The sequence below is a fragment of the Protopterus annectens genome, chromosome 8.part0 (assembly GCF_019279795.1).
Source record: "Protopterus annectens isolate FY-2018-M chromosome 8.part0, PAN1.0, whole genome shotgun sequence".
Lineage (NCBI taxonomy): Eukaryota > Metazoa > Chordata > Ceratodontiformes > Protopteridae > Protopterus > Protopterus annectens.
The window spans coordinates 256,587,184-256,612,781 of NC_056741.1; the positions used below are offsets into that span (position 1 = coordinate 256,587,184).

Genomic DNA, 25,598 nt, shown 5'->3' on the forward strand with positions numbered 1-25,598 from the left:
AAAGTGCATAAAAGGTACTTAAATTCTCTTATACGTCCAGTTGAATATAACCAAGTTCTTAGCTTGCCAAGCTGAAGTTTTAAAGCAGGAATTATTTCACATGCACCAGTTTAAATATGCAAGGACAGGAAATCAATGAATGTGGCTACCCCCACACCTGTAATTACTAGCAAATAACAAAATTCAGCCAACACTAGCTTTTAGTTCAAGTTACTGAAGAGCAGAATAACCAGTTAAAAATTCCTTCAACACTCCTTCATACACAGTTTAAATCAATTTAAATACTGTATTTTTAAAAAAAAGTGCATAAAAGGTACTTAAATTCTCTTATACGTCCAGTTGAATATAACCAAGTTCTTAGCTTGCCAAGCTGAAGTTTTAAAGCAGGAATTATTTCACATGCACCAGTTTAAATATGCAAGGACAGGAAATCAATGAATGTGGCTACCCCCACACCTGTAATTACTAGCAAATAACAAAATTCAGCCAACACTAGCTTTTAGTTCAAGTTACTGAAGAGCAGAATAACCAGTTAAAAATTCCTTCAACACTCCTTCATACACAGTTTAAATCAATTTAAATACTGTATTTTTAAAAAAAAAGTGCATAAAAGGTACTTAAATTCTCTTATCGTCCAGTTGAATATAACCAAGTTCTTAGCTTGCCAAGCTGAAGTTTTAAAGCAGGAATTATTTCACATGCACCAGTTTAAATATGCAAGGACAGGAAATCAATGAATGTGGCTACCCCACACCTGTAATTACTAGCAAATAACAAAATTCAGCCAACACTAGCTTTTAGTTCAAGTTACTGAAGAGCAGAATAACCAGTTAAAAATTCCTTCAACACTCCTTCATACACAGTTTAAATCAATTTAAATACTGTATTTTTAAAAAAAGTGCATAAAAGGTACTTAAATTCTCTTATACGTCCAGTTGAATATAACCAAGTTCTTAGCTTGCCAAGCTGAAGTTTTAAAGCAGGAATTATTTCACATGCACCAGTTTAAATATGCAAGGACAGGAAATCAATGAATGTGGCTACCCCCACACCTGTAATTACTAGCAAATAACAAAATTCAGCCAACACTAGCTTTTAGTTCAAGTTACTGAAGAGCAGAATAACCAGTTAAAAATTCCTTCAACACTCCTTCATACACAGTTTAAATCAATTTAAATACTGTATTTTTAAAAAAAAGTGCATAAAAAGGTACTTAAATTCTCTTATCGTCCAGTTGAATATAACCAAGTTCTTAGCTTGCCAAGCTGAAGTTTTAAAGCAGGAATTATTTCACATGCACCAGTTTAAATATGCAAGGACAGGAAATCAATGAATGTGGCTACCCCACACCTGTAATTACTAGCAAATAACAAAATTCAGCCAACACTAGCTTTTAGTTCAAGTTACTGAAGAGCAGAATAACCAGTTAAAATTCCTTCAACACTCCTTCATACACAGTTTAAATCAATTTAAATACTGTATTTTTAAAAAAAAAGTGCATAAAAAGGTACTTAAATTCTCTTATCGTCCAGTTGAATATAACCAAGTTCTTAGCTTGCCAAGCTGAAGTTTTAAAGCAGGAATTATTTCACATGCACCAGTTTAAATATGCAAGGACAGGAAATCAATGAATGTGGCTACCCCACACCTGTAATTACTAGCAAATAACAAAATTCAGCCAACACTAGCTTTTAGTTCAAGTTACTGAAGAGCAGAATAACCAGTTAAAAATTCCTTCAACACTCCTTCATACACAGTTTAAATCAATTTAAATACTGTATTTTTAAAAAAAGTGCATAAAAGGTACTTAAATTCTCTTATACGTCCAGTTGAATATAACCAAGTTCTTAGCTTGCCAAGCTGAAGTTTTAAAGCAGGAATTATTTCACATGCACCAGTTTAAATATGCAAGGACAGGAAATCAATGAATGTGGCTACCCCACACCTGTAATTACTAGCAAATAACAAAATTCAGCCAACACTAGCTTTTAGTTCAAGTTACTGAAGAGCAGAATAACCAGTTAAAAATTCCTTCAACACTCCTTCATACACAGTTTAAATCAATTTAAATACTGTATTTTTTAAAAAAAAAAGTGCATAAAAGGTACTTAAATTCTCTTATACGTCCAGTTGAATATAACCAAGTTCTTAGCTTGCCAAGCTGAAGTTTTAAAGCAGGAATTATTTCACATGCACCAGTTTAAATATGCAAGGACAGGAAATCAATGAATGTGGCTACCCCCACACCTGTAATTACTAGCAAATAACAAAATTCAGCCAACACTAGCTTTTAGTTCAAGTTACTGAAGAGCAGAATAACCAGTTAAAAATTCCTTCAACACTCCTTCATACACAGTTTAAATCAATTTAAATACTGTATTTTTAAAAAAAAGTGCATAAAAAGGTACTTAAATTCTCTTATTAGTCCAGTTGAATATAACCAAGTTCTTAGCTTGCCAAGCTGAAGTTTTAAAGCAGGAATTATTTCACATGCACCAGTTTAAATATGCAAGGACAGGAAATCAATGAATGTGGCTACCCCACACCTGTAATTACTAGCAAATAACAAAATTCAGCCAACACTAGCTTTTAGTTCAAGTTACTGAAGAGCAGAATAACCAGTTAAAAATTCCTTCAACACTCCTTCATACACAGTTTAAATCAATTTAAATACTGTATTTTTTAAAAAAAAAAGTGCATAAAAAGGTACTTAAATTCTCTTATCCGTCCAGTTGAATATAACCAAGTTCTTAGCTTGCCAAGCTGAAGTTTTAAAGCAGGAATTATTTCACATGCACCAGTTTAAATATGCAAGGACAGGAAATCAATGAATGTGGCTACCCCACACCTGTAATTACTAGCAAATAACAAAATTCAGCCAACACTAGCTTTTTAGTTCAAGTTACTGAAGAGCAGAATAACCAGTTAAAATTCCTTCAACACTCCTTCATACACAGTTTAAATCAATTTAAATACTGTATTTTTAAAAAAAGTGCATAAAAGGTACTTAAATTCTCTTATCGTCCAGTTGAATATAACCAAGTTCTTAGCTTGCCAAGCTGAAGTTTTAAAGCAGGAATTATTTCACATGCACCAGTTTAAATATGCAAGGACAGGAAATCAATGAATGTGGCTACCCCACACCTGTAATTACTAGCAAATAACAAAATTCAGCCAACACTAGCTTTTAGTTCAAGTTACTGAAGAGCAGAATAACCAGTTAAAAATTCCTTCAACACTCCTTCATACACAGTTTAAATCAATTTAAATACTGTATTTTTAAAAAAAAAAGTGCATAAAAAGGTACTTAAATTCTCTTAACAGTCCAGTTGAATATAACCAAGTTCTTAGCTTGCCAAGCTGAAGTTTTAAAGCAGGAATTATTTCACATGCACCAGTTTAAATATGCAAGGACAGGAAATCAATGAATGTGGCTACCCCCACACCTGTAATTACTAGCAAATAACAAAATTCAGCCAACACTAGCTTTTAGTTCAAGTTACTGAAGAGCAGAATAACCAGTTAAAAATTCCTTCAACACTCCTTCATACACAGTTTAAATCAATTTAAATACTGTATTTTTAAAAAAAAGTGCATAAAAGGTACTTAAATTCTCTTATCGTCCAGTTGAATATAACCAAGTTCTTAGCTTGCCAAGCTGAAGTTTTAAAGCAGGAATTATTTCACATGCACCAGTTTAAATATGCAAGGACAGGAAATCAATGAATGTGGCTACCCCACACCTGTAATTACTAGCAAATAACAAAATTCAGCCAACACTAGCTTTTAGTTCAAGTTACTGAAGAGCAGAATAACCAGTTAAAAATTCCTTCAACACTCCTTCATACACAGTTTAAATCAATTTAAATACTGTATTTTTAAAAAAAGTGCATAAAAAGGTACTTAAATTCTCTTATACGTCCAGTTGAATATAACCAAGTTCTTAGCTTGCCAAGCTGAAGTTTTAAAGCAGGAATTATTTCACATGCACCAGTTTAAATATGCAAGGACAGGAAATCAATGAATGTGGCTACCCCACACCTGTAATTACTAGCAAATAACAAAATTCAGCCAACACTAGCTTTTAGTTCAAGTTACTGAAGAGCAGAATAACCAGTTAAAAATTCCTTCAACACTCCTTCATACACAGTTTAAATCAATTTAAATACTGTATTTTTAAAAAAAAGTGCATAAAAGGTACTTAAATTCTCTTATCGTCCAGTTGAATATAACCAAGTTCTTAGCTTGCCAAGCTGAAGTTTTAAAGCAGGAATTATTTCACATGCACCAGTTTAAATATGCAAGGACAGGAAATCAATGAATGTGGCTACCCCACACCTGTAATTACTAGCAAATAACAAAATTCAGCCAACACTAGCTTTTAGTTCAAGTTACTGAAGAGCAGAATAACCAGTTAAAAATTCCTTCAACACTCCTTCATACACAGTTTAAATCAATTTAAATACTGTATTTTTTAAAAAAAGTGCATAAAAAGGTACTTACATTCTCTTATACGTCCAGTTGAATATAACCAAGTTCTTAGCTTGCCAAGCTGAAGTTTTAAAGCAGGAATTATTTCACATGCACCAGTTTAAATATGCAAGGACAGGAAATCAATGAATGTGGCTACCCCCACACCTGTAATTACTAGCAAATAACAAAATTCAGCCAACACTAGCTTTTAGTTCAAGTTACTGAAGAGCAGAATAACCAGTTAAAATTCCTTCAACACTCCTTCATACACAGTTTAAATCAATTTAAATACTGTATTTTTAAAAAAAAAGTGCATAAAAGGTACTTAAATTCTCTTATCGTCCAGTTGAATATAACCAAGTTCTTAGCTTGCCAAGCTGAAGTTTTAAAGCAGGAATTATTTCACATGCACCAGTTTAAATATGCAAGGACAGGAAATCAATGAATGTGGCTACCCCACACCTGTAATTACTAGCAAATAACAAAATTCAGCCAACACTAGCTTTTAGTTCAAGTTACTGAAGAGCAGAATAACCAGTTAAAAATTCCTTCAACACTCCTTCATACACAGTTTAAATCAATTTAAATACTGTATTTTTAAAAAAAAGTGCATAAAAAGGTACTTAAATTCTCTTATACGTCCAGTTGAATATAACCAAGTTCTTAGCTTGCCAAGCTGAAGTTTTAAAGCAGGAATTATTTCACATGCACCAGTTTAAATATGCAAGGACAGGAAATCAATGAATGTGGCTACCCCACACCTGTAATTACTAGCAAATAACAAAATTCAGCCAACACTAGCTTTTAGTTCAAGTTACTGAAGAGCAGAATAACCAGTTAAAAATTCCTTCAACACTCCTTCATACACAGTTTAAATCAATTTAAATACTGTATTTTTAAAAAAAAAAGTGCATAAAAAGGTACTTAAATTCTCTTATCGTCCAGTTGAATATAACCAAGTTCTTAGCTTGCCAAGCTGAAGTTTTAAAGCAGGAATTATTTCACATGCACCAGTTTAAATATGCAAGGACAGGAAATCAATGAATGTGGCTACCCTCACACCTGTAATTACTAGCAAATAACAAAATTCAGCCAACACTAGCTTTTAGTTCAAGTTACTGAAGAGCAGAATAACCAGTTAAAAATTCCTTCAACACTCCTTCATACACAGTTTAAATCAATTTAAATACTGTATTTTTAAAAAAAAGTGCATAAAAGGTACTTAAATTCTCTTATACGTCCAGTTGAATATAACCAAGTTCTTAGCTTGCCAAGCTGAAGTTTTAAAGCAGGAATTATTTCACATGCACCAGTTTAAATATGCAAGGACAGGAAATCAATGAATGTGGCTACCCCACACCTGTAATTACTAGCAAATAACAAAATTCAGCCAACACTAGCTTTTAGTTCAAGTTACTGAAGAGCAGAATAACCAGTTAAAATTCCTTCAACACTCCTTCATACACAGTTTAAATCAATTTAAATACTGTATTTTTAAAAAAAAGTGCATAAAAGGTACTTAAATTCTCTTATCGTCCAGTTGAATATAACCAAGTTCTTAGCTTGCCAAGCTGAAGTTTTAAAGCAGGAATTATTTCACATGCACCAGTTTAAATATGCAAGGACAGGAAATCAATGAATGTGGCTACCCCCACACCTGTAATTACTAGCAAATAACAAAATTCAGCCAACACTAGCTTTTAGTTCAAGTTACTGAAGAGCAGAATAACCAGTTAAAAATTCCTTCAACACTCCTTCATACACAGTTTAAATCAATTTAAATACTGTATTTTTAAAAAAAAAGTGCATAAAAAGGTACTTAAATTCTCTTATCGTCCAGTTGAATATAACCAAGTTCTTAGCTTGCCAAGCTGAAGTTTTAAAGCAGGAATTATTTCACATGCACCAGTTTAAATATGCAAGGACAGGAAATCAATGAATGTGGCTACCCTCACACCTGTAATTACTAGCAAATAACAAAATTCAGCCAACACTAGCTTTTAGTTAAAGTTACTGAAGAGCAGAATAACCAGTTAAAATTCCTTCAACACTCCTTCATACACAGTTTAAATCAATTTAAATACTGTATTTTTAAAAAAAGTGCATAAAAAGGTACTTAAATTCTCTTATCGTCCAGTTGAATATAACCAAGTTCTTAGCTTGCCAAGCTGAAGTTTTAAAGCAGGAATTATTTCACATGCACCAGTTTAAATATGCAAGGACAGGAAATCAATGAATGTGGCTACCCCACACCTGTAATTACTAGCAAATAACAAAATTCAGCCAACACTAGCTTTTAGTTCAAGTTACTGAAGAGCAGAATAACCAGTTAAAAATTCCTTCAACACTCCTTCATACACAGTTTAAATCAATTTAAATACTGTATTTTTAAAAAAAAGTGCATAAAAGGTACTTAAATTCTCTTATCGTCCAGTTGAATATAACCAAGTTCTTAGCTTGCCAAGCTGAAGTTTTAAAGCAGGAATTATTTCACATGCACCAGTTTAAATATGCAAGGACAGGAAATCAATGAATGTGGCTACCCTCACACCTGTAATTACTAGCAAATAACAAAATTCAGCCAACACTAGCTTTTAGTTCAAGTTACTGAAGAGCAGAATAACCAGTTAAAAATTCCTTCAACACTCCTTCATACACAGTTTAAATCAATTTAAATACTGTATTTTTTTAAAAAAAAAGTGCATAAAAAGGTACTTAAATTCTCTTATACGTCCAGTTGAATATAACCAAGTTCTTAGCTTGCCAAGCTGAAGTTTTAGTAGCCGGTTTTCTTGCACACGTCCTCAGAAAACAGGTGCTTTAAAGGAATTAAGACTAGGCAGTCAAATTAAGATGATTGATGTCGGGATTTATCAAATAACGGTGTTCTTATGTGATTTGATCCATTTCGTAAGGAATCTTATGGTAATTGCTCCTGGCAATTTCCAAAAGAAGGGCGAACCACAGTTGTTTGGGCCAGAAGAGAGCAACCACAGTGATCTGGGAAGATTCCTTCTGAATCTTCGTAAGTTCCCTGCATATTAGTCGAAAGGCCTTCAGGAACATTCCTGTCCAAATAAAATAAAAGGCATCTGTCTACCAGACCTTCTTGCACGGAGTCCTGGAATAGAAATTGATTGTTCTGAGAGAAGGCAAAAAAGTATACTTGAGGAGCTCCCCACAGATGTATCAAATTTTGGAAGACCACCAGAAGCTAGTTTCCATTCGTGTCTGCTCTGGTCCTGCTCAACTTGTCTGCTACACAGTTTTGCTGTGATGAATTGTAGGATGCCTGTAGAGTGATATTGTGCTGTGAAGCTGTATCCCAAGCTAACATGGCTAGCTTGCAAAGGGGGGTGTGATCCAATTCCCCCTTGCTTGTTGATGTACCCAATCACCGTGTAACCACTTGAAGTCCTGGGTACTAAAAGATGATTCAGAGAACTGAGTGCCTTAATCAGGGCAAGCATCCCATTGATATTTACAAAAATTCCCTACTCTTATTTTTCCACCATTTTCAAGTGTCTGCAGTATTTCTTTCTTTCCACTCACTCTGGTCCCCACTGTGAAGATAATGGCCCACAAATTGCATTTAAGGGTATCGTCTTGTTCTTTCCCCTGTCCAACAAGCTTCCCTCCAGCTGCTTTACTTCCTTATAATACCTAGCACATATTCCAAAGATAGCCTTGCAAATCACCATGGATTGCGTTTAGAAGGCATGTCTAACCCCCAGTCTCAAGACGTCACTACTGCAAGTAAGCACAAGAACCACTTTCATAGAAGCAGTAATAGATTCTGTTTAACAGAAGACTTTTCTCCCACAGGACAAAGTCCTTTTCTTTCAGAATGCTCAGAGTTCTGCATACCAAACACTCCATCTTGGCAAAAGAATTCTTCTGGGCCCTGGGTTACATTGCCTCCTACATTATGATGATCCCCTTGACAAAGCTACACATGAGAAATTTGCAGTGATTCCTAAAAAAAAAAAAAAAGAACACTTGAGCTCAATGTTTGCAGACCCTAGAAACTATGGTCCCTACCATGTCTAAAAAAGGGTATACTATGGTGGGAGGAATGTGATGACATCAAGCCAAGGTACAGTTCATCTTGCTAGAGACAGTACACACCATTGCAACAAACAGCTGTGACAGGGCCTGGAGACCCAGTTAGGACATCTATGAGTTCAGAGTACTTGGGATAGGCAGCAAGCAAAGCAGCACATCAGTGTAAAAGAAATGATGGCAGTTTTTAGTTATTAAGGCCTTTGGAGACAAAGTGTCTACAGGAACTCTGTAAATTTGTACAGGTAATACCACTGTAATTTGGTACATAATCAAGCAGCAGAGAACAGAGCCTTATTCTCTGTGTAGAGTAATTATGAATCTTTGGCTACTAGCACATTAGATTGGGATAACACCCATTGTATTTTACATCCTGGGCCAGGACAACCACTTGGCAGACTTCCTGAGCAGAATCTTCCTCAACCCCAGGAAAATTTTTCTGGATCTTATACACCAGTGAGGTGTCCACTGACACAGATCTGTTTGCCACAACAGAAAACCAACAGCTGAACAAGTTCCGCTCAAGAACCTGGCAGCTAGGGTCATGGAGAGCAGATGCCTTTTCCTTCAAGTTGATAGACATCTTCCTGTATGCCTTTCCACCTGTGCCACTTATCCCCAGAGTATTTCTAAAGATGGGGTTAGACATACCCAAAATGATCTTGATTGCTCCTTGCTGGCCCAAGTAGTATTTGTTCTCCTTTCTTCTGAGTCAGTGGAGGAAAGACCAGAATTCACTTTACCACCCAGTGAACCAGCAGAACTCTCTCTACCATCCAGTGAATCAACGGCATCAGCTCCTGTCAAACTATTGATGTGGAAAACAACTCTGCTCCTGGCACTCACTTCAGCCAGGTGAGTGTCTAAGCTCTGGGCCTTTATATACAAAAAAACAATTCTAATCTTCCACAGGGATAACGTCATCCTTAAAACTAACCTCTCATTTATGCCCATGGTGATTTCAGAATTTTCCTTAAACCAAGCCATTCACCTTCCTGTGTTATTGCCAAACCAATAAAGCAGAGGAGAAAGGATATTGCATTATTTGGTTGTACACAGACAACTGAGATAATAGCTTCATGGAATTAACTTCTCAAACAGATCAGACCAACTGTCTGTAGCCTTTGAGGAAGCAAACAAAGTAAACCAACCAGTGACAAAACAAAATTATTTCCATATGCATCACCTTTTGTTATTCTGAAAGAAGACAACATCCTTGTAATTTCGCAGCTCATTCTGCCAGGCTTAAAGATTTGTTATAAATATGCATTTTTGAAAGGACTACCTAAGCTAGCCATTCTAGAGGCAGTCACCACCCGTTCATACCTTCTCCAGCTAGTACTACCTTAGGTTCATCTTGAGGGCTGGAGCTGAGTTTGCTTTTCCATCCTGCAGAGTTTGTTGTTGCCAGACAATATTCCTGTCCAACCACCTTTTTAAAAGCTCTGTGATTCTTCCCAAGAATTAGTGCTGAAACATTGACTCAGTAAATTTGCCTGAGTAGATCAGTGTTGCATTACCCTTTCCCACTCGACTTCCCCTCTTATTTTTCACTACATTTTCCTTTGGATAGAGTGGGTCTCACCTTTTCCATTTATCCCCACCCCTTCCCTCCTACCTCCCTACCCTTTTAGGTCAGGGCCCTTGACTTTTACACAGGGCAGTAGGGAAGGTTGTGCTATAAGTCAGGAACATCAGAGTTTTAAGTCTAGAAAAGAAAGACCCGAAAATGGAACCAACCGACTCTTGTTTTATACCTTGACACCTGCTGGGTGGGGCGATAATGAAAAGACTGGTGTATGGGCCAGCATCGGGTATCTGCATGGCAGGAAGACCCAAGAATTAGTACTGCAACACTGATCTCTTCGGACATCTATAATTATGGTAAGTGGAGAGACAACTATACTTTACTGAAGACTGTATAAGACAGGAGGTCAAAGATTTTTTTTTTCTTAGTGGTGGTTGCCTCTGTGTCTGGTAGTCATCAAGCTTCCTCGCAGTCGGGCAATGCCAATTCCTTCCAGCACTCCAGGTATTCCTCTGAGAGACAAAGTGAGAGCTGGCTGAGGGTGCTTTCTGCTCTGACTTGCATCTAACATATAGTTTTACACTTTGCTCCAGTGCATTGGTATTAACATAGTTTAGGAAAAGCTGAGCACATCCTTTTTAGAGGTTGTAAGTATGCCAGTCAGTACTTGAGTAATTGAAGCCCCCCAAGTAAAAAGGCATTTGGTTTTATATTTAACCGCAAAGTCTTATTAAGGTAATTTTCATGATCTCTAGGTGATATTGTTAGTGATCTATAGCTAGCAATGAAGAAGAAGTTGGATTTGTTAAGGATGATTTGAATCTCCAGGGTTCCAAGTTAGAGTTTTGGGTAATTTGATGTGAGGTGATGGCATCTCTAACAAATTCAGATAATTCCCTATAGTAACCCAACAGCCTGAAGGCATGGTAGATGCTAAACCATAGTGTAGAGGGAGTGTTGTCATTACATTAAAACCATGTCTCAGTAACTACACAGATATGACTGTGTTTGAGTTGCAGGAAAGACTAAAGTTCTGGCATTTTCTGATTTGATTCCTGGTGTTAGGTAGTGCCACCGTAATGTCTGTATATGGATTTGAGATTGCCATATAGGAATGTTCAGAAGGGCGAGACTGCCTAACAAATGTGCTATAGGGGCAGAAAAGGCTTTAGCTAATCTATTCCTGACTAATTCCTGATTTTCATGCTTCTATTCAACAGCATGCACGTTTTTTGCATCTCAGTGAAATTGACTTTTTTTTTCAGCTCAGCAGCGTGTGTCTGTAGTAGTCTTTATAGGACCTTTGTGGTATTGTAAAGATCAAATGTCTGATAAGTGGGACACACTGTGCTAAAAGTAATTCCTGAGTTGTGACTCTAAGTGCTGCTGTTTTGCCCTTCTCTTCAATAAAAGTAAGTGTTAAATACCTTTATGGCTTCTCCAGCTCCAGAAATGTACAGGAGTGTAGCAGGTGGTACTACTACTACAGCCTTTTCAGCAAATCAGACTGCCTGCAGTGAGGAATAAAAATGGTATTTCTGAGGCCCCTGACTACCTGAAAGTTTTTATTGCTTAAGATTCTTCACAGCCATAGAGCCGTCAAGAAGAGTCCATAATTTATTTATTTGTACTCTGTTGAGCGGGTTAGTCCCACTGGGCTAGTAGCCCCTTTTCAGGGGAGACCTAAGGTGGTATTTATATTGATAGGAGAAATTTAGCTGATAGAGGCCATGGGGTCTTTGACATCCACATGAGCTACCACCAACTCGAGCAGATGGAGCCTTGGCTTAATGTCTTATCTGAAGGACGGCACACACAAGATTGTGGCACCCCCTCATGCTGCACTGCAGTGCTAGCAGTCAATTCACCTGGTGTAGGACTAGAACCTACAGTCTTCTGCACTAAAGACAAGTGTGCTGCCTGTTGCGCCACTAATACTACGACAACACTAATGTTAGATATAACAGGTATGTTCTTCCTGTATCACTTGTACAAGGGAACCCTACTTGATAGGATGCAAATGTCGTCTGTCTGTGGGCAGCATCCATTCATTGTGTACTGTTGGTGTATATTTATTTTTCTTTGTAGCAATGTATCTACCAAATTGTCATTGGTTTGTTATTTTTAAAGAAGTATGCTTGGTTTTAGTAAGGGTGAACTTGGTAAACCGTCCATACCTTTCAACTGTCCAGATTTTTGCTTCTTATTTCTGATCTGTCCCTAAAAAAATTGTGGTGTTCTGGCAAATCATTGAGGACTAAAGTCACTAATGATGATAAGCATTTGAGTTTCAAATTTCATATCCTTCAGAAATTGTGTGCTAATGCAAATGTGGTATTCTATCAACTTCTAAGTTTGTAAGAGCAAAATTTAAAATTTGCCCCTGGTTTTTGGCCTTGATCCTCATATTATTTTGGCTTGGTACAGAATTCTTGTGCTAAGAGCTTGAGAGGTTATGTGGTAGATTGAGGAGTTAGGATTGCTCTCCCAGTGTGGAATGTAATGTTATGACATATATTGCTGAAGAGTGCAAATGCCCCCAGGTGTGAGTGTTTCGGCAAAAAATTACCAAATTTGAGAGGAACGGAGGGTAATTCCCTTCATAGACTCAGTGATAAAGTTCATTTTCTAGATGAACAGCTACAGTAAGAAAGTGTGTTATAAATGTAGAACTTTCTGCTGCCTGTCTTCCCACATTTTTCGTGGATACTGCAGTCACATAAGTTGCAGCAATGTAACTGGTACAGGCATTTTGTTCTACACAGAAGGAGATGGGAGTATTACCTGAAATACTTTATTCTTTTGCCCTCAGTGTTCCTTCAGCTTCCCTCTAGAGATTAGATTTGCAGTATTATATATACATTATCTGTAATGCTACACTGGTGGATTGAAGGGAAAAATACATTTTCTTAGGTTTGTTTTCCTGCCCTCATTATCATCCCATCTTTTTCCTCTTTATAAAACTCCAAGATGTGAAATTATCTTTTCCATAAGTAACAAAAAATAAAATAAATAAATAAATACATCAGCATGGCTGATGCATACAATACGTCAAGGATAAATTTCAACAGAATTGGGGGCAAATTGAGAAATAAGAGACGTTGACAGTTTTAAACTACTAGTACTATTAATTTGAGACAATGACAAAAAAATGAACATGAATTAATATACATTTTCTGAAGTAAAATTAGTCTATAAATCTAATTATTGTCATTAAGTGTAAAAAGTTGCCAGTTTTAGAAGGGATTAAGAGTGACAGTTAAAGGAAATGTAAAACAGCATTCTCCTAGAAATGCAGACTACTTGCCCTTTGTTTTCTCTTCGTGGTTACGGTCCTGCAAAGTCAGCACTGCCCTTTGAAGACTCTTATTGAGAAAGTGTGCTGAAATAGTCTTTCAGGTTAATAACTTCCTTACCTTTGCTTACCTTTGTAGCAGTATTGTTGAACTGGCATCTGGCACAAAATAATTCAAAGCACTTCACACAAGCAACAAATGCAAAAGCAGTTTCTTTGGTAACCCGGGTGCTAGTGAACGCTGGTATGTCACACAAAATGTTGTGGCGTGTCACTTTTCACGCACGTGTCATAGGTTCGCCATCACTGCCCTAAGTAGATTTACCTGTGCATTTCTTAAACTACATAACCAGTTTTCTGCTGCCTTATTTTCCCTGCTCTCTGTTTTGTCACCCCAGAGATATGTTTTACAATAAGAACAGCTTAATGCTTACTGACAGTTCTAGCAACAGTTTCCTTGGGTCTGCCCCATTTGCACCAGTATCCAGGCCAATTTATCATGTACTTGCATGTTTTTAAAAGTGTGATCCAGATCTGTCGTAAGTTAATTATGAGCATATTGTCTTCCCACCAAGCTACTGGATAGACTGCTGTCGCTGGAAGTCATAGTCTTAAGTTTGTTGGCTTTATTTTTGGGTCAGGAAAACTGTGTAGTTTAAGTGTGTAAACATTGCAGCTTCAGAGGATCATTTGTTGCATGTCTGTATTTTGTATGCAAATCTTTTTTTTCCCGTTTTTACTGTCCAACCTCAATCTAGACACTAGGCCCTATCTTTCCTGTACTTCCAAAGTAGACCACTGCCATGAACCAAGTTGTGCATGGACTCTTACATCCAAGATTTTTTTTATACCACACAATGACCTTTTTATTCTGGACATGCTACTGCTCTTTCCAAGATTGATACAAAAATAAAAAGTGTGTTTGGCAGCCTTGACGTTTGTATTTTTTTTAACTTTATTACTGTCCTGATTGTATAACAGTACCGTGTAACTGTCATGATTTTATAACACCCACATGTGCTTAGTCTGCCCTGCTGTCACTTCTGCAACACTTAAATTCCTTCTATAGTTTTGCATGCCAGGTGTTATGTTTACAGCCTCTGTTGCTGGATTTTGTGTTAAAATCATGTGGTTGTATTTAACCGAAACATTGCTAGGTAGCATGACCTTCGTCAAGGGCAGCATTAAACATTCATGACTTGAAGAGTTAATGTATGCATTTTTCTCTTTCTGTCTTTCTTCGTATCTCTGTAGCAGAGCTCTCTGTTGAACAGTGTTTATGATGATGGGTGCTTTGATCAACAGCTAATGATCCAGCAAACATATACCTTGTCACAGCAGGTATGGTGCTTAGTTAGCCTTTCCATTGTTTGTCTTTCTTGTGTTCCACCTTGCTAAGTGCATTCCAAAATTTAAATAGTGAGTATTTGCATATTGTCAGTGCTATGTAAGCACTTGTATCATTTTGTTACCAACTCCTTTTGAAACTCTATTTAGCTTGTTCTTTATTGTTTTGAGATATCTGTGATCGTGTTATCCTTTGAATAGTTATTGCCAAGTGAAATATTTTCATTTGCATACATGTTTTTCTGTGAAACTTAAACTCATTTTGTCTGTTGCTGAAAAATGTTCTTTACTGTGAAACAAACTTTTCTTTTCAAACAAAAAATTTTGCATGCAGACACTTCTTTGTAATAAAAAAAAAGTGCAGTTTGCAGCCTTTATAGAACAATGCTTTAAAAGATTGCTTCTGAATACAGAAAACAAAACGTACTGAGCCGTGTTTACAGCAAAAATATTCATGGATGGGCAGGAAACACTTAAGAATTTTAGGTTCTAGCTGTAATTATACTTGATTAATGAAGGTAAGTTTGTTTGTGTCTTTCGGCTTTCCCGGTTAGTGGTCGCCACAGCGGAACTCCGGTCCACTGATGATTGGCAGTAGAGTTTTACGTGCTGGCTTGCCGGGCCTAACGCACAACCTTCAACGAAGGAACGCCCGTTTAACAAAGGTAAGTAATTGTAAATAATGTAATTACCAAACTGCTAAACTAATAGGTTTGTTGGAAGTTCTTTTTCTATGAATTTGCTGGAAAACATGCATAACGATGCATGTCAACACTTTTTTTTCCATACAAAAACAAAAGGCTGTTTTGTACTTTTAGACATGATCTTTAATGTACGTGCCCCATCACCTCACTCCCACCACCATACATGCAATCAAACACACGTACAGACATCTCCATTCAATATAATGTGAACAGATCACTCTGTGTAACTTTATTGCATTGGAGGTGCTCAGGCATCAGGTTTAATGCAGCTGTCCCATGTCTCACAAGGAACAGTTTATCAGAATTTTAACTGCTTGAGTTTAGGGACCATGCAAAGCTAGTCTCTACTGTTTTTCACAGTTTTCCCCTTCAACACTGTAATGTGACTTTGGTGGTAGTAAATGTTTGTAAGTTTTGGGTCATGATGGATATCGTGGGGTTTCTTTCCCTAATAAAAAAAAAAAAAAACAAACTTGTTTCACTTTGTCCTATTACTTTATACGTAGAGTGCAGTTTTCAACGAGCTGTGACCCAGAATTTAAGTTCCAAGCACTTGACACTTGAACTGTAATAGTGGAAGCTTTAGTCCCAAGTGTTCCATGATATGAACCATAGTTTGTCAGGAAGAGTAAACCAGCCGAAAAGTGGCATATGGCTTATTGAATTCAGAGCAGATTTCATCTGCAAAGTAGTCTGTCTCATGTGTGCACTGACATTTGGCAAATCTTTGAATATATTCAAAGAATTTGAGAGTTCCTTACCATGTTCCACAGAATTTTCATTATCATCATCTTTGCATTGAAAGGACTAGCTGTGTCCTGTTAAGCAGATTGTACTTTTTTGAAGATGCCTGCCTGTCATTGTCCTGTGTTTATCATCTTTTTTTTTTTTTTAACACCTTTATTGAATTATCACTTGGGACATAACCTTTACTGAATTATTACTTGGGACATGGCAAACTTACATGTATGCGAAAGTAATCAAACTACATTAACAAGTTCACATTTACCAACATCATACATCACATATATTGTGATAATCTGATGTTGCCCACTTTATTATGCATCACAAATGGGTCTTCGGATCCGTCCTCTGATCTAAGCTGGCCATTTCTCAGACATACGATCCATGCCTCAAACTCCTCTCCATCCTTTCAAAACCTCAGATCTTGTTTGCTGCCATTTGGTCTAAACGCAATTGCGAGCCTCTCCAATGTTTAGGTAATATTTTCCTTTCTCTCCCTTGGATTTCCCTTTAAACTAGTAAGTTTACCCTTCTTCATTACCTTCCCTCCTGCTATGCTATCTTAGTAGTTCGCTGGTGTGAGGTCCTCCCCGCCCTTTTCGTATTTTCTCTTTCCCTTTTTCTTCTCTTTCTCTCTTAAAAAAACAAAAAAACAAACAAAAAAAGAAAACTTTCCCACTATCCGTTAGTTTTAGTGTAAAGTGTTAGTGTGTGACTGTTTTTTTCTTAGTGTGCATGTTTTTGTGTGAGTGCCTGACAAACCTGTTAGACAAATCTGGGTTTAAGAGGTGTGCTTCTTGTAGGCATAACATTCCCCAGTCTGATGCCCACAAGAGGTGTGTTTACTGCTTGTGCCCGAGGCACTTGGATATGCCTTGCAACATCTGTGTGGCCTTCAATCCCTACCCTGGCTGATAGGAAGAACAAGCTCATCTTGAGAAGGCTTCTTCCCTCTTCTGGAGTCCAAACTCCCTCTCAGAAGAAGCATACCCCCCCTTCTTCCTTGGGGATGTTGGCTTCTAGTGCCAAAAAGAACAGAAAACTTTCGGATCCGTCGTCTTCAGCTCCATGCTTCTTTCTGGATCTGACAGGCCCTTTGGATCTGAGGGAGTCAGTGCCTGCCAATCCTCCCACCCTGCCAGATCCACTGACCTTGGGTGCGAGCAGCCTCTCGGAGCCATCAGAGGTTATTAGTATCCGTAACCCATCATCTCCCGAGTGTACTTTGAAGCACTCCCACTCGGAGCATAAGTGTCGAAGTCTTACTCCACTGCGGAGCAAGTCACCCTCTCCTGCTCATACTGCCTGGTTGAGCATGTCACCGGTACAGTCCACACATTCATCTTTGTCCTCTAGGTCCTCGCATTCAGAAATGAATCGGATGATGAACAGTTTCCTCAAAGCCCAGATCTAGCTGGATGTTAACAACTTATTCACTGTTATGCCTAATTCCTTTGGAATTGAAGTAGTCAAAGACTTTTTGAATAAACACAATGTCTTTGATGCGCCAGCTGTTTATAGGATTTGTTCTTTGCTGCAGTTGGTACTTGAGAATAACATTTTTATGTTCCAGGATAAGCTGTATTGGCAATGCTGGAGTGTTGCCATGGGAACACCGTGCGTAAACTCATATGCCAATCTTGTTTGAGCCTTCTGGGAAGAGCGATTTGTTTCTACCAATGGAAATGTTTGGAGAGAGAAAATCTTGTTTTATTGAATATTTGTGGACGATGTCTTCCTTCTTTGGAAGGGAGAAGCAGCTGAGTTGCAACAGTTCATCGTTTACTTAGAAAGTACAACCTCCTTTTAAAGGTTTACTGTCAAACATTCTGAAAGAGAAATAGATTTTTTTTAGATATTAAGGTGTTTTTCAGTGAAGCTGGCCAGATGGGGACCACATTATACAGGAAACAATGTTCGAAGAATATGTTATTGAGTTATGACAGCATGCATCCAAGGCATATTTTTTTTAACATTGTGAAAGGGCAAGCTCTGAAGATTTCATAACTATGTACTGAAGATAAAAGTTTTGATACTTAGATGAATTTATTGACTAGCAATTTTGAACACCGTGGATACAGTAAACATGTTATAGATACGGTGAACAATGTTAAAATGCTTAGAAAAACTAGAAGTAAACCATGGTTTGGTAGGCCTGGATATGCAGGACCACCTAATATGAATATGACAGATTGAACAGATACAGGAGTTAGAGTATCACTTAAATACAGCTGTGATATTGGAGGGATCCGTGATATAATTATTAAGAACTGGAAAGTTTTGACCAGCAATGAATGTATTAAATCTGTTGTAGGGGAACATCCGAGGTTCTCTTATAAGAATAGCTTGAACCTCAAATGGTTGTTATTCGAGAACATTTCAGGTTCTGTTAGTAAGTTGAATCCTTCCAATAGGACAGGAACTTTCTGTTGGCACTGCAAAGCATGCAAATATATTGCTAAGACTAATACTTTTACACATCCTGTTAGCAGCAAGGAGTATCAACTTAGACTATATGCTGACTCCTGTACAAAGAATGTTGTTTATCTTGCCAAATGTGATACCTGCACAAGTTTTTTATGTAGGAAAGACAAATAGAAGATTAAATGATTGTATTTTGCAACAATTAAGTGATGTCATATTGAAGAAAGACACAATTCCTCTGTATCAACATCAGTCTATTTATCCCTGACACTATTTTTTTTTTGGCGCTACAAATATGTAAATTAAATAAAAGGGGTGACGATCTACAAAACTATACTGAATTTACTGAAGCCTATTGGATCGCTGATTTACAGGTGGATAAACCGCCAGGCTTGAATGCCTTTCTTCCACTTAAACCTGTATTCAAAGATCATAAACTGAAGTATTTAATTTGTGATTGGGTAATTTGATCATGGGCATGTTGTTTGCTGACTTATGAGACCTGTGATGTAGGAGGTGTGGTCCTAATACTATCATCTGATTGACTTTTGGAGTGTATTGAGTTATGGTTCATGTGAACATTGATCTGATGAAGGAAGTTTCCGAAAGCACTTACCCATTTTATATTTGTGCATGTTTTTGACCATACATGTGATTAAAATCTATATTTTATATTTTTAACTATCCAAGTTTTGGTGGGTCTTTTTATCATTTTGACTGCTATTCATAAATATATACAATAAACAACCTTTCTTATTCTGATTAATTTTATTTGACATATAGTACAAATATAAATATGTTGAAGGTAGAACAGAATGTAATAAACCCAAGCCTCCATTCTTTAAAACCTTATACATTATACCGCTTTTAACAAGACTTAGTTTAGGTCCCCAAAATATACATGAGTTAGTTCACTCCTCCTCCAACTTTTCTGACATTGTATGTACTCCTGCTGTATAGCTTAAAATACATAAAATTATGCCATTTACCAGAAAAGCACCATTTTTGACAGAGAGTAGAAATGGACACTCTCAACTTTATCATTTCTGTTATTTTCCAGAAGTTGTCTGACCATTGCTTTACTTCTTTGAATGTCTTCCAGTACACTTTCTGATATGCTGATTTCTGCATTGTGAAAATAAATGCCCATTTAATGTTTTCTCTTTTTCTTCCAAACCTTTACACTTTTCCTTATGTAGTTACTTACTTTAAAATTTCTTCTTTTGTCTCAAAATCCTTTAATCCACACTATTTTTCTTCCTGTTAACACCAAATCATCAAAGCAGGACATTGTTGTATGTATCTTCACACCTTGTACTTCAATTCTTCCAAATTCATTTTGCCCACTCAGCCACTGCCTTCATTATTAGTTCAGAAATTATATTACTCATTGCGCATCCTTTTCTGAAGCCTTTTTATATTACTGTATTTCCCATCAACCATTCATTTAAATTTACTGTTATTTTTGATTTCTTATATTGTGTTTTCAGTACATGTATTACTCTTTCTGCCATGACACCCATAACTGTGCATGATTGAACAAAAGTTTTTTTTTTTAATATCACAAACCACTCCTCTTCCCTCCTGCCTGTCTCTAACAGTGACATCTGCCACTTATTTTATAATTAACCACACCTGTCTTTCTTCCTTCCCCTTGCACTGTATATACCCTCTCCAGGTGTTGGTTTTAGTGCTAGCTAAAGACTTTCCTTAGTAATTGCAGTCAGCATCATATAACAGAGCTGTCATCTATATTCTGTTTCTCCTTTCCCTCATGTAAGCCTCAACGCTCTGCATAACTGTCTCATCTCTTGCCCCTTTCTTAACCATTCATTTACACTTGAGCAAAATACTTCTTCCACTTTTTATCCATTGTTTTATAAAAGTTAAAACTTATTTCATCTGCACCTGTGAAAGATCTTTGTCTGTATTATGCAATATCATATGTAGTTCTTTTGCAGATGTTCTGTAACACAGATCTTTGTTCCTCAGTGAACTTATATGTTCATTATTCCGGTTTACTATCATAATCTCAAAATTTAAAAAAAAGTGTACTTATTAGCGAAGTGTTTAGCCGAAAGTACACATTACCGAACGTCCCTAATGTCGCAAAATAGCTGTTAATGCCGAAAATGTCGATCACAACATTTTCAGCACTTAACAGCAATCCCCCCCCTCCCATAACCCCCTAACTAGCTAACCTGCGCCCCCACACCCCCCCAACTTAATATTCCAACTCCAAGATCGCACTAGAGTGAGGAAAGGGGTGTATTTCCCTAACCGCGATCCCTTTACATGAGCGAACGTTATATTTGCGAATGCACAGTCCATTTGCAAAAATGACATTTGCTCATGTAACCTGCATACGTATGAAGCATGCGAACATCTGTTGTTCGAAAACTGAATAGCCGTGCAATTGCATGGTGACATTTCAATGGTAAACCCATTATTCCCACAGCTGCCATAGCCATTAGGTTATATGAGTTGTTTCCCACCTAGGAAACAACTGGCCAGCTTCAAAAAGCTCTGTCCCCACCTTCACTGTAACTCTTATTGACTAATCCCAAGGAGGGAAATCAACAGTCGAAGTGAAGCTTTCTTCAGTATTTCGTGTTGTCTTGAAAATAAGCTTCTCTGGGTCTTCAAAGGAGCAGCATTCTGCTAAGAGCTTTTTTTCTGGCAGATAAATCCCCATTGGGGAACCCCTTCACTCAGAATGTATTGCCCTTTTAAGAAAAAATTAAGATTAATTCCTTTTTTGGCTAAGTGATATTTCTCCTGTAAGAAACATGTTATATTCTCACAGTATCGGTATTTTCCTGTCAGGGACCACTATTTTTAGCTAGTAGTGTTTATTAATATTTTGGGCTTATTTTGTAGAAAATTATGTACTGCTTGTCTCACCTTTGAATTTTTGTGGGACAGAAAAGTTTATGGAGGAATGGGCAGGATTTTCTGTCAGTGTAATGCTTACAATCACTTCATAACAGCCTTCTTGACATATTGATTTCTGTCAGAGAGTGAGTGCGAGTGTTTCAACAGTTACTGGGCAGAGGAATTCTGTTCTGCTTTCCCTTTTTCTAAGTTAAGAGACTAGGGAAAGTGTTGTGTGTGGCATGTGAACACTGTGACAACTTGCTCTAGCTATGCTTTACCTCTTTTGGTTCTTCTAGGTTACAGCATGGATACCCACTCCGGTCGAAATGGCTCTTCACCCACAATAGACAAGAATGAAAAAAAATCACTTACCAAGGAGTCTTTGCAGATTTTGCTGACTCAGTCTGTGCCTCAGCCAATAGTGGGTGAACCTGCACTGGCCACTGATTGTTCCTCAGATCACTTACCTCTCCTGCTTCCTCTGTTGTAAGTCTTTCAGCCAGTACGAACCAGGGGATCAGCCGCATCTTGTTCAGCTGTTCCAGTGTCCGATATGGGCATGGGAGAACCATCTTCTCTAGGTCTGGGAATGCTCTCTGGGTTATTCTTAACTTAACCAGAGCAAGAGACCATTAGACTGGGCAGATGTCCCTCCTTTGAGTTGATCCTCTTCTGTTGGAACTCCTTGTAATAAAAAATAAAAAAAATGAAACATTGTTTTCTGATAAGTGATTACTGTTAAAAAAAAAAAAAAAAAAATGAGTTCCTTACCTTAGCCTGACAGTTATTCCAGGCAATTAATCCTGGTACACACAAGTTTTTACAGATGGGCACCCCATGTAAAATTATTCATTAGCAAACTGGGTCTGATGATTCTGACTATGACAAAGATAGGGTGACCTATACGGATTTCCAAGCCCAACTCTTATTCTGCAGAAATGTTTAATTCTTATCCTTCTCTGGAGGAATTTTCTTTTAATCTGACCATTGTCAGGATGTATAAGGTATTTTTTTACGGAAAGAAATACATGTTTCCCTGAACTGAGGACAGGGTTGCCAGACATCCCTATTTGAATGGGACTGTCTCGAGATCAGCAACCCAAATGTGAGTCCTGCACTGCCTCTCAAAATCCCAGCGAAAACAGCCCACTATTCTGCATTGAACAGAAGTGGCTCTGCTATGTGATTTTTGATTGGCTTGTATACCGGTATAAGAGCCAATCATAAATCGCAAAGCTGAGCCACTTCTGTTCAGTGCAAAACAGTAGGCTGTTTTGCAATGAACAGAAGAGGCTCTGCTATGTGATTTTTGATTGGCTCGTATACCAGCATGAAATACTTTTTTAAGTCTTCACTTAGCGGTTTTTTTTTTTTTTTTTTTTGTCCCTACCTCTCCTTTCATAAAGCTGGCAACCGTGCCTGAGGATATACTATGATAATGTTACAAATGAATATACCTTATTACGTTCCCATCCCTCTTATACTGTCAGCCTTGGGGAATGTATTGAACTTTACCTGTAAGCCTCATCATACCCAGCCATCAGTTACAAAAAAACAGATGATCAGTATAAAGTACCTCAGGCTAATACATTTTTTTTCCTTTTACCTTAGATCTGACCCAGTTGCCATTTCAGTGACATCTGCTTCTGGCAATAAATAGGTAGGTCTTCAATACAAGTCCTTTGCCAGGTGACAAAGAAGATAAAATGTTTTCTTCTACTTTAGCCTTCAGAATTTTGAAATTACCAGGCATATATGTGGAAGGATAAATCACCACAAATTGCCACAGGAAACAACTGGATACAACGAAAAAAGGCCAATGTTCACAAAAGTGAAACGAATTAAAAAAAGGAAAAATTCAGATGCCAAATTCTTCTCTCAACGAATTTAATGAGCAAAATCAGATACAAAATTCTTCTCTCAAAATTTATACTTTGTCTTATGACTAGTCTGAGGGAATTGGTTTCCAGACTTTCTACAGAAGAAGGCTCTTTTTTTGAACCAAACTGTTTCAACCCTTTCTCAGGTATTTAATTACCCTTTGAACAGTGTGCGCAGATACTGTGTCCAGGGCCACTGCCACACCTACAATGTTTAGAATATCTGCTTGGATATGTAGCCAAAAGTTTGTCGATGAGGTAAAGTCCGATGTTTTGGATTCAGCTTTAGATATTTAGGTACTGTTTTGTTCTTCTGCTATATGAAAGAGGGAAATTCATTCAGAGAGTTTCTAAGCTCTTTCACATACACCAATAGATATCTTATAGGCTTCCTCTTACACAGAAAAGCCAAAATAAGCAAAACCAGTATTTTTCTGTCAAACAGAAATGTAAAAAAGAGATGGCCAGCAAGTAACCAAAAAAGGGCCTTTTCATAAAACAGGACAAGCCGACAGTACAGTATAAACTATACCAGCATTCCTTAGTTTTTCCATCTCCCCCTGGCCAATATTTCTATAGACTGTCCCTAAAAACTGACCCTTTGGCAAAAGATTGTTTTGGACTCTTGGATGTTAAAAGTGGTGCAGGAGAGTTACAGATGACACTGTATACAAAACCTCCTTTCACAGAAATACCCACCACCACTATCTGAACCAAACAGAATTTTTTTCTTCAGATACTTTAGTATTTACACACCCAAGAGATCATAAAACCGGTGCCTTTAAGTCAAAGGGGCAACTTCAAAATGTTTCTGGTATCAAAGGAGGAGGCCTTTTCTAGACCAATACTAGATCCTTCAATTATAAATCTGTATGTGAAAGTTCCAAAGTTCAAAAAGTTTTCCTTACAGAACCCTCTGACCACTCATTCCTCACATGAGTTACTTGGTAACACTAGACCTTAAAGGTGCTCACTATCACATTACTATAGCCATAGGCTTAAGGAAATTGGTTCTCTGTTTCTGGGTCACGTTATCAGTTCTCTTCATTGCCCCTTGGTTTATATGCAGCTCTAAGGGAATTCACAAAATGCATAACCCTAGTCATAGCTTATTGCAGACAGTATGATATTCACATGTTTCCTTATTTAGGTGATTTGCTTATTTTTGCAGTGTCTTTATCTGGATGTCAGGAGTCATTAATGTGGGTTTAAGAGGGAAGAAAGTGATAAAAATCCAGAAGGTTTTATTTAACAGTAGGAGGAGAGACACTAGCACCCTGGAAAAAGCTGTGCTGGCTGTAACACCTGTAGATGGTAAAGACCCATTTGATCCAGCTGTCATGAAGTCTCATCTTAATTTTATGCCATAATTATAATTTGTTTCTGTCCATAGTGGCTAAAAGACTGGCAAAAATGATGCCAATATTGATGGTTATGGACCATTGTGGTTTTGTGGAGGGGAGGCAAACATTTGACAGCATTAATAGGGTCTATATTAAATTTCCCAGGGGAAAAAAAAGTCGCTGTTCCAAAACAAAAAAAAAAAAATTAAAACAATACATAAAGTTGGAGGGGGGGGTTGCCCCCCACCACACCCCTTCTTAAATATACCAACTTCGAGATCGCAGTACAGTGCCGAAAATGGCAAAGTAAAGGAAGTGGCCAAGCAAATTCTTTCCTCGGGAAAGAATTCGCTTGAAAGCCACTTTGCTATTTTGCCTTTTTGTTCTTTTAAGTTCGATCCAGGCGTCTTCGATCACTTAATAGGAACCCCATTAATAGACTAATGATGAGGGAAGCAGAATATAAGAAAACACCACTGTTATTGGTAGGTCTTGATGCAGAGAAAGCATTCAAGAGTAAGCTGGGATTTCATGAGTAGGGCAATGGAAGTATTTGCATTTCCTGATAAAATAACATTAACTAGAAAGGTATATGAGGAATCAGAGGCAAAAATCAAATTGGGAGGGTTCCTGTCAGATACGTTGTCTCTGAACAGAGGAAACAGTCAGGAGTGTCCTCCTTCCTGTTTGTGTTTTTGCTTTATATTTAGAGCCATTGGCAAAGAAATTAAGACACTCAGAAATTCAAGGATGTACTTGGCATGGTGTTCAAGAAAAGTTGGCATCATTTGCAAAAGATATTATTTTATACCTGATGGAACAAAATAAGGGCATCTCAGTGTTGTGGAATATTCTGAGACAGTCCTGTTTTATTCTTTGGGGATATAAAATTGATGAAGATTGTTAGATTAGGGACTTCCA

The 25,598-nt window shown here is 37.2% G+C and overlaps 1 protein-coding gene across 1 annotated transcript in view; it reads left to right on the forward strand.

Moving 5' to 3' along the window:
• CRTC2 (CREB regulated transcription coactivator 2) overlaps nt 1-25,598 on the forward strand; it is a 2,800,764-nt gene that overhangs the window by 2,393,717 nt on the left and 381,449 nt on the right. Inside the window, exon 12 of the mRNA XM_044079735.1 lies at nt 14,613-14,699. Within this exon, the coding sequence (XP_043935670.1) occupies nt 14,613-14,699 (87 nt within the window). The remainder of the gene's footprint in view (nt 1-14,612; nt 14,700-25,598) is intronic.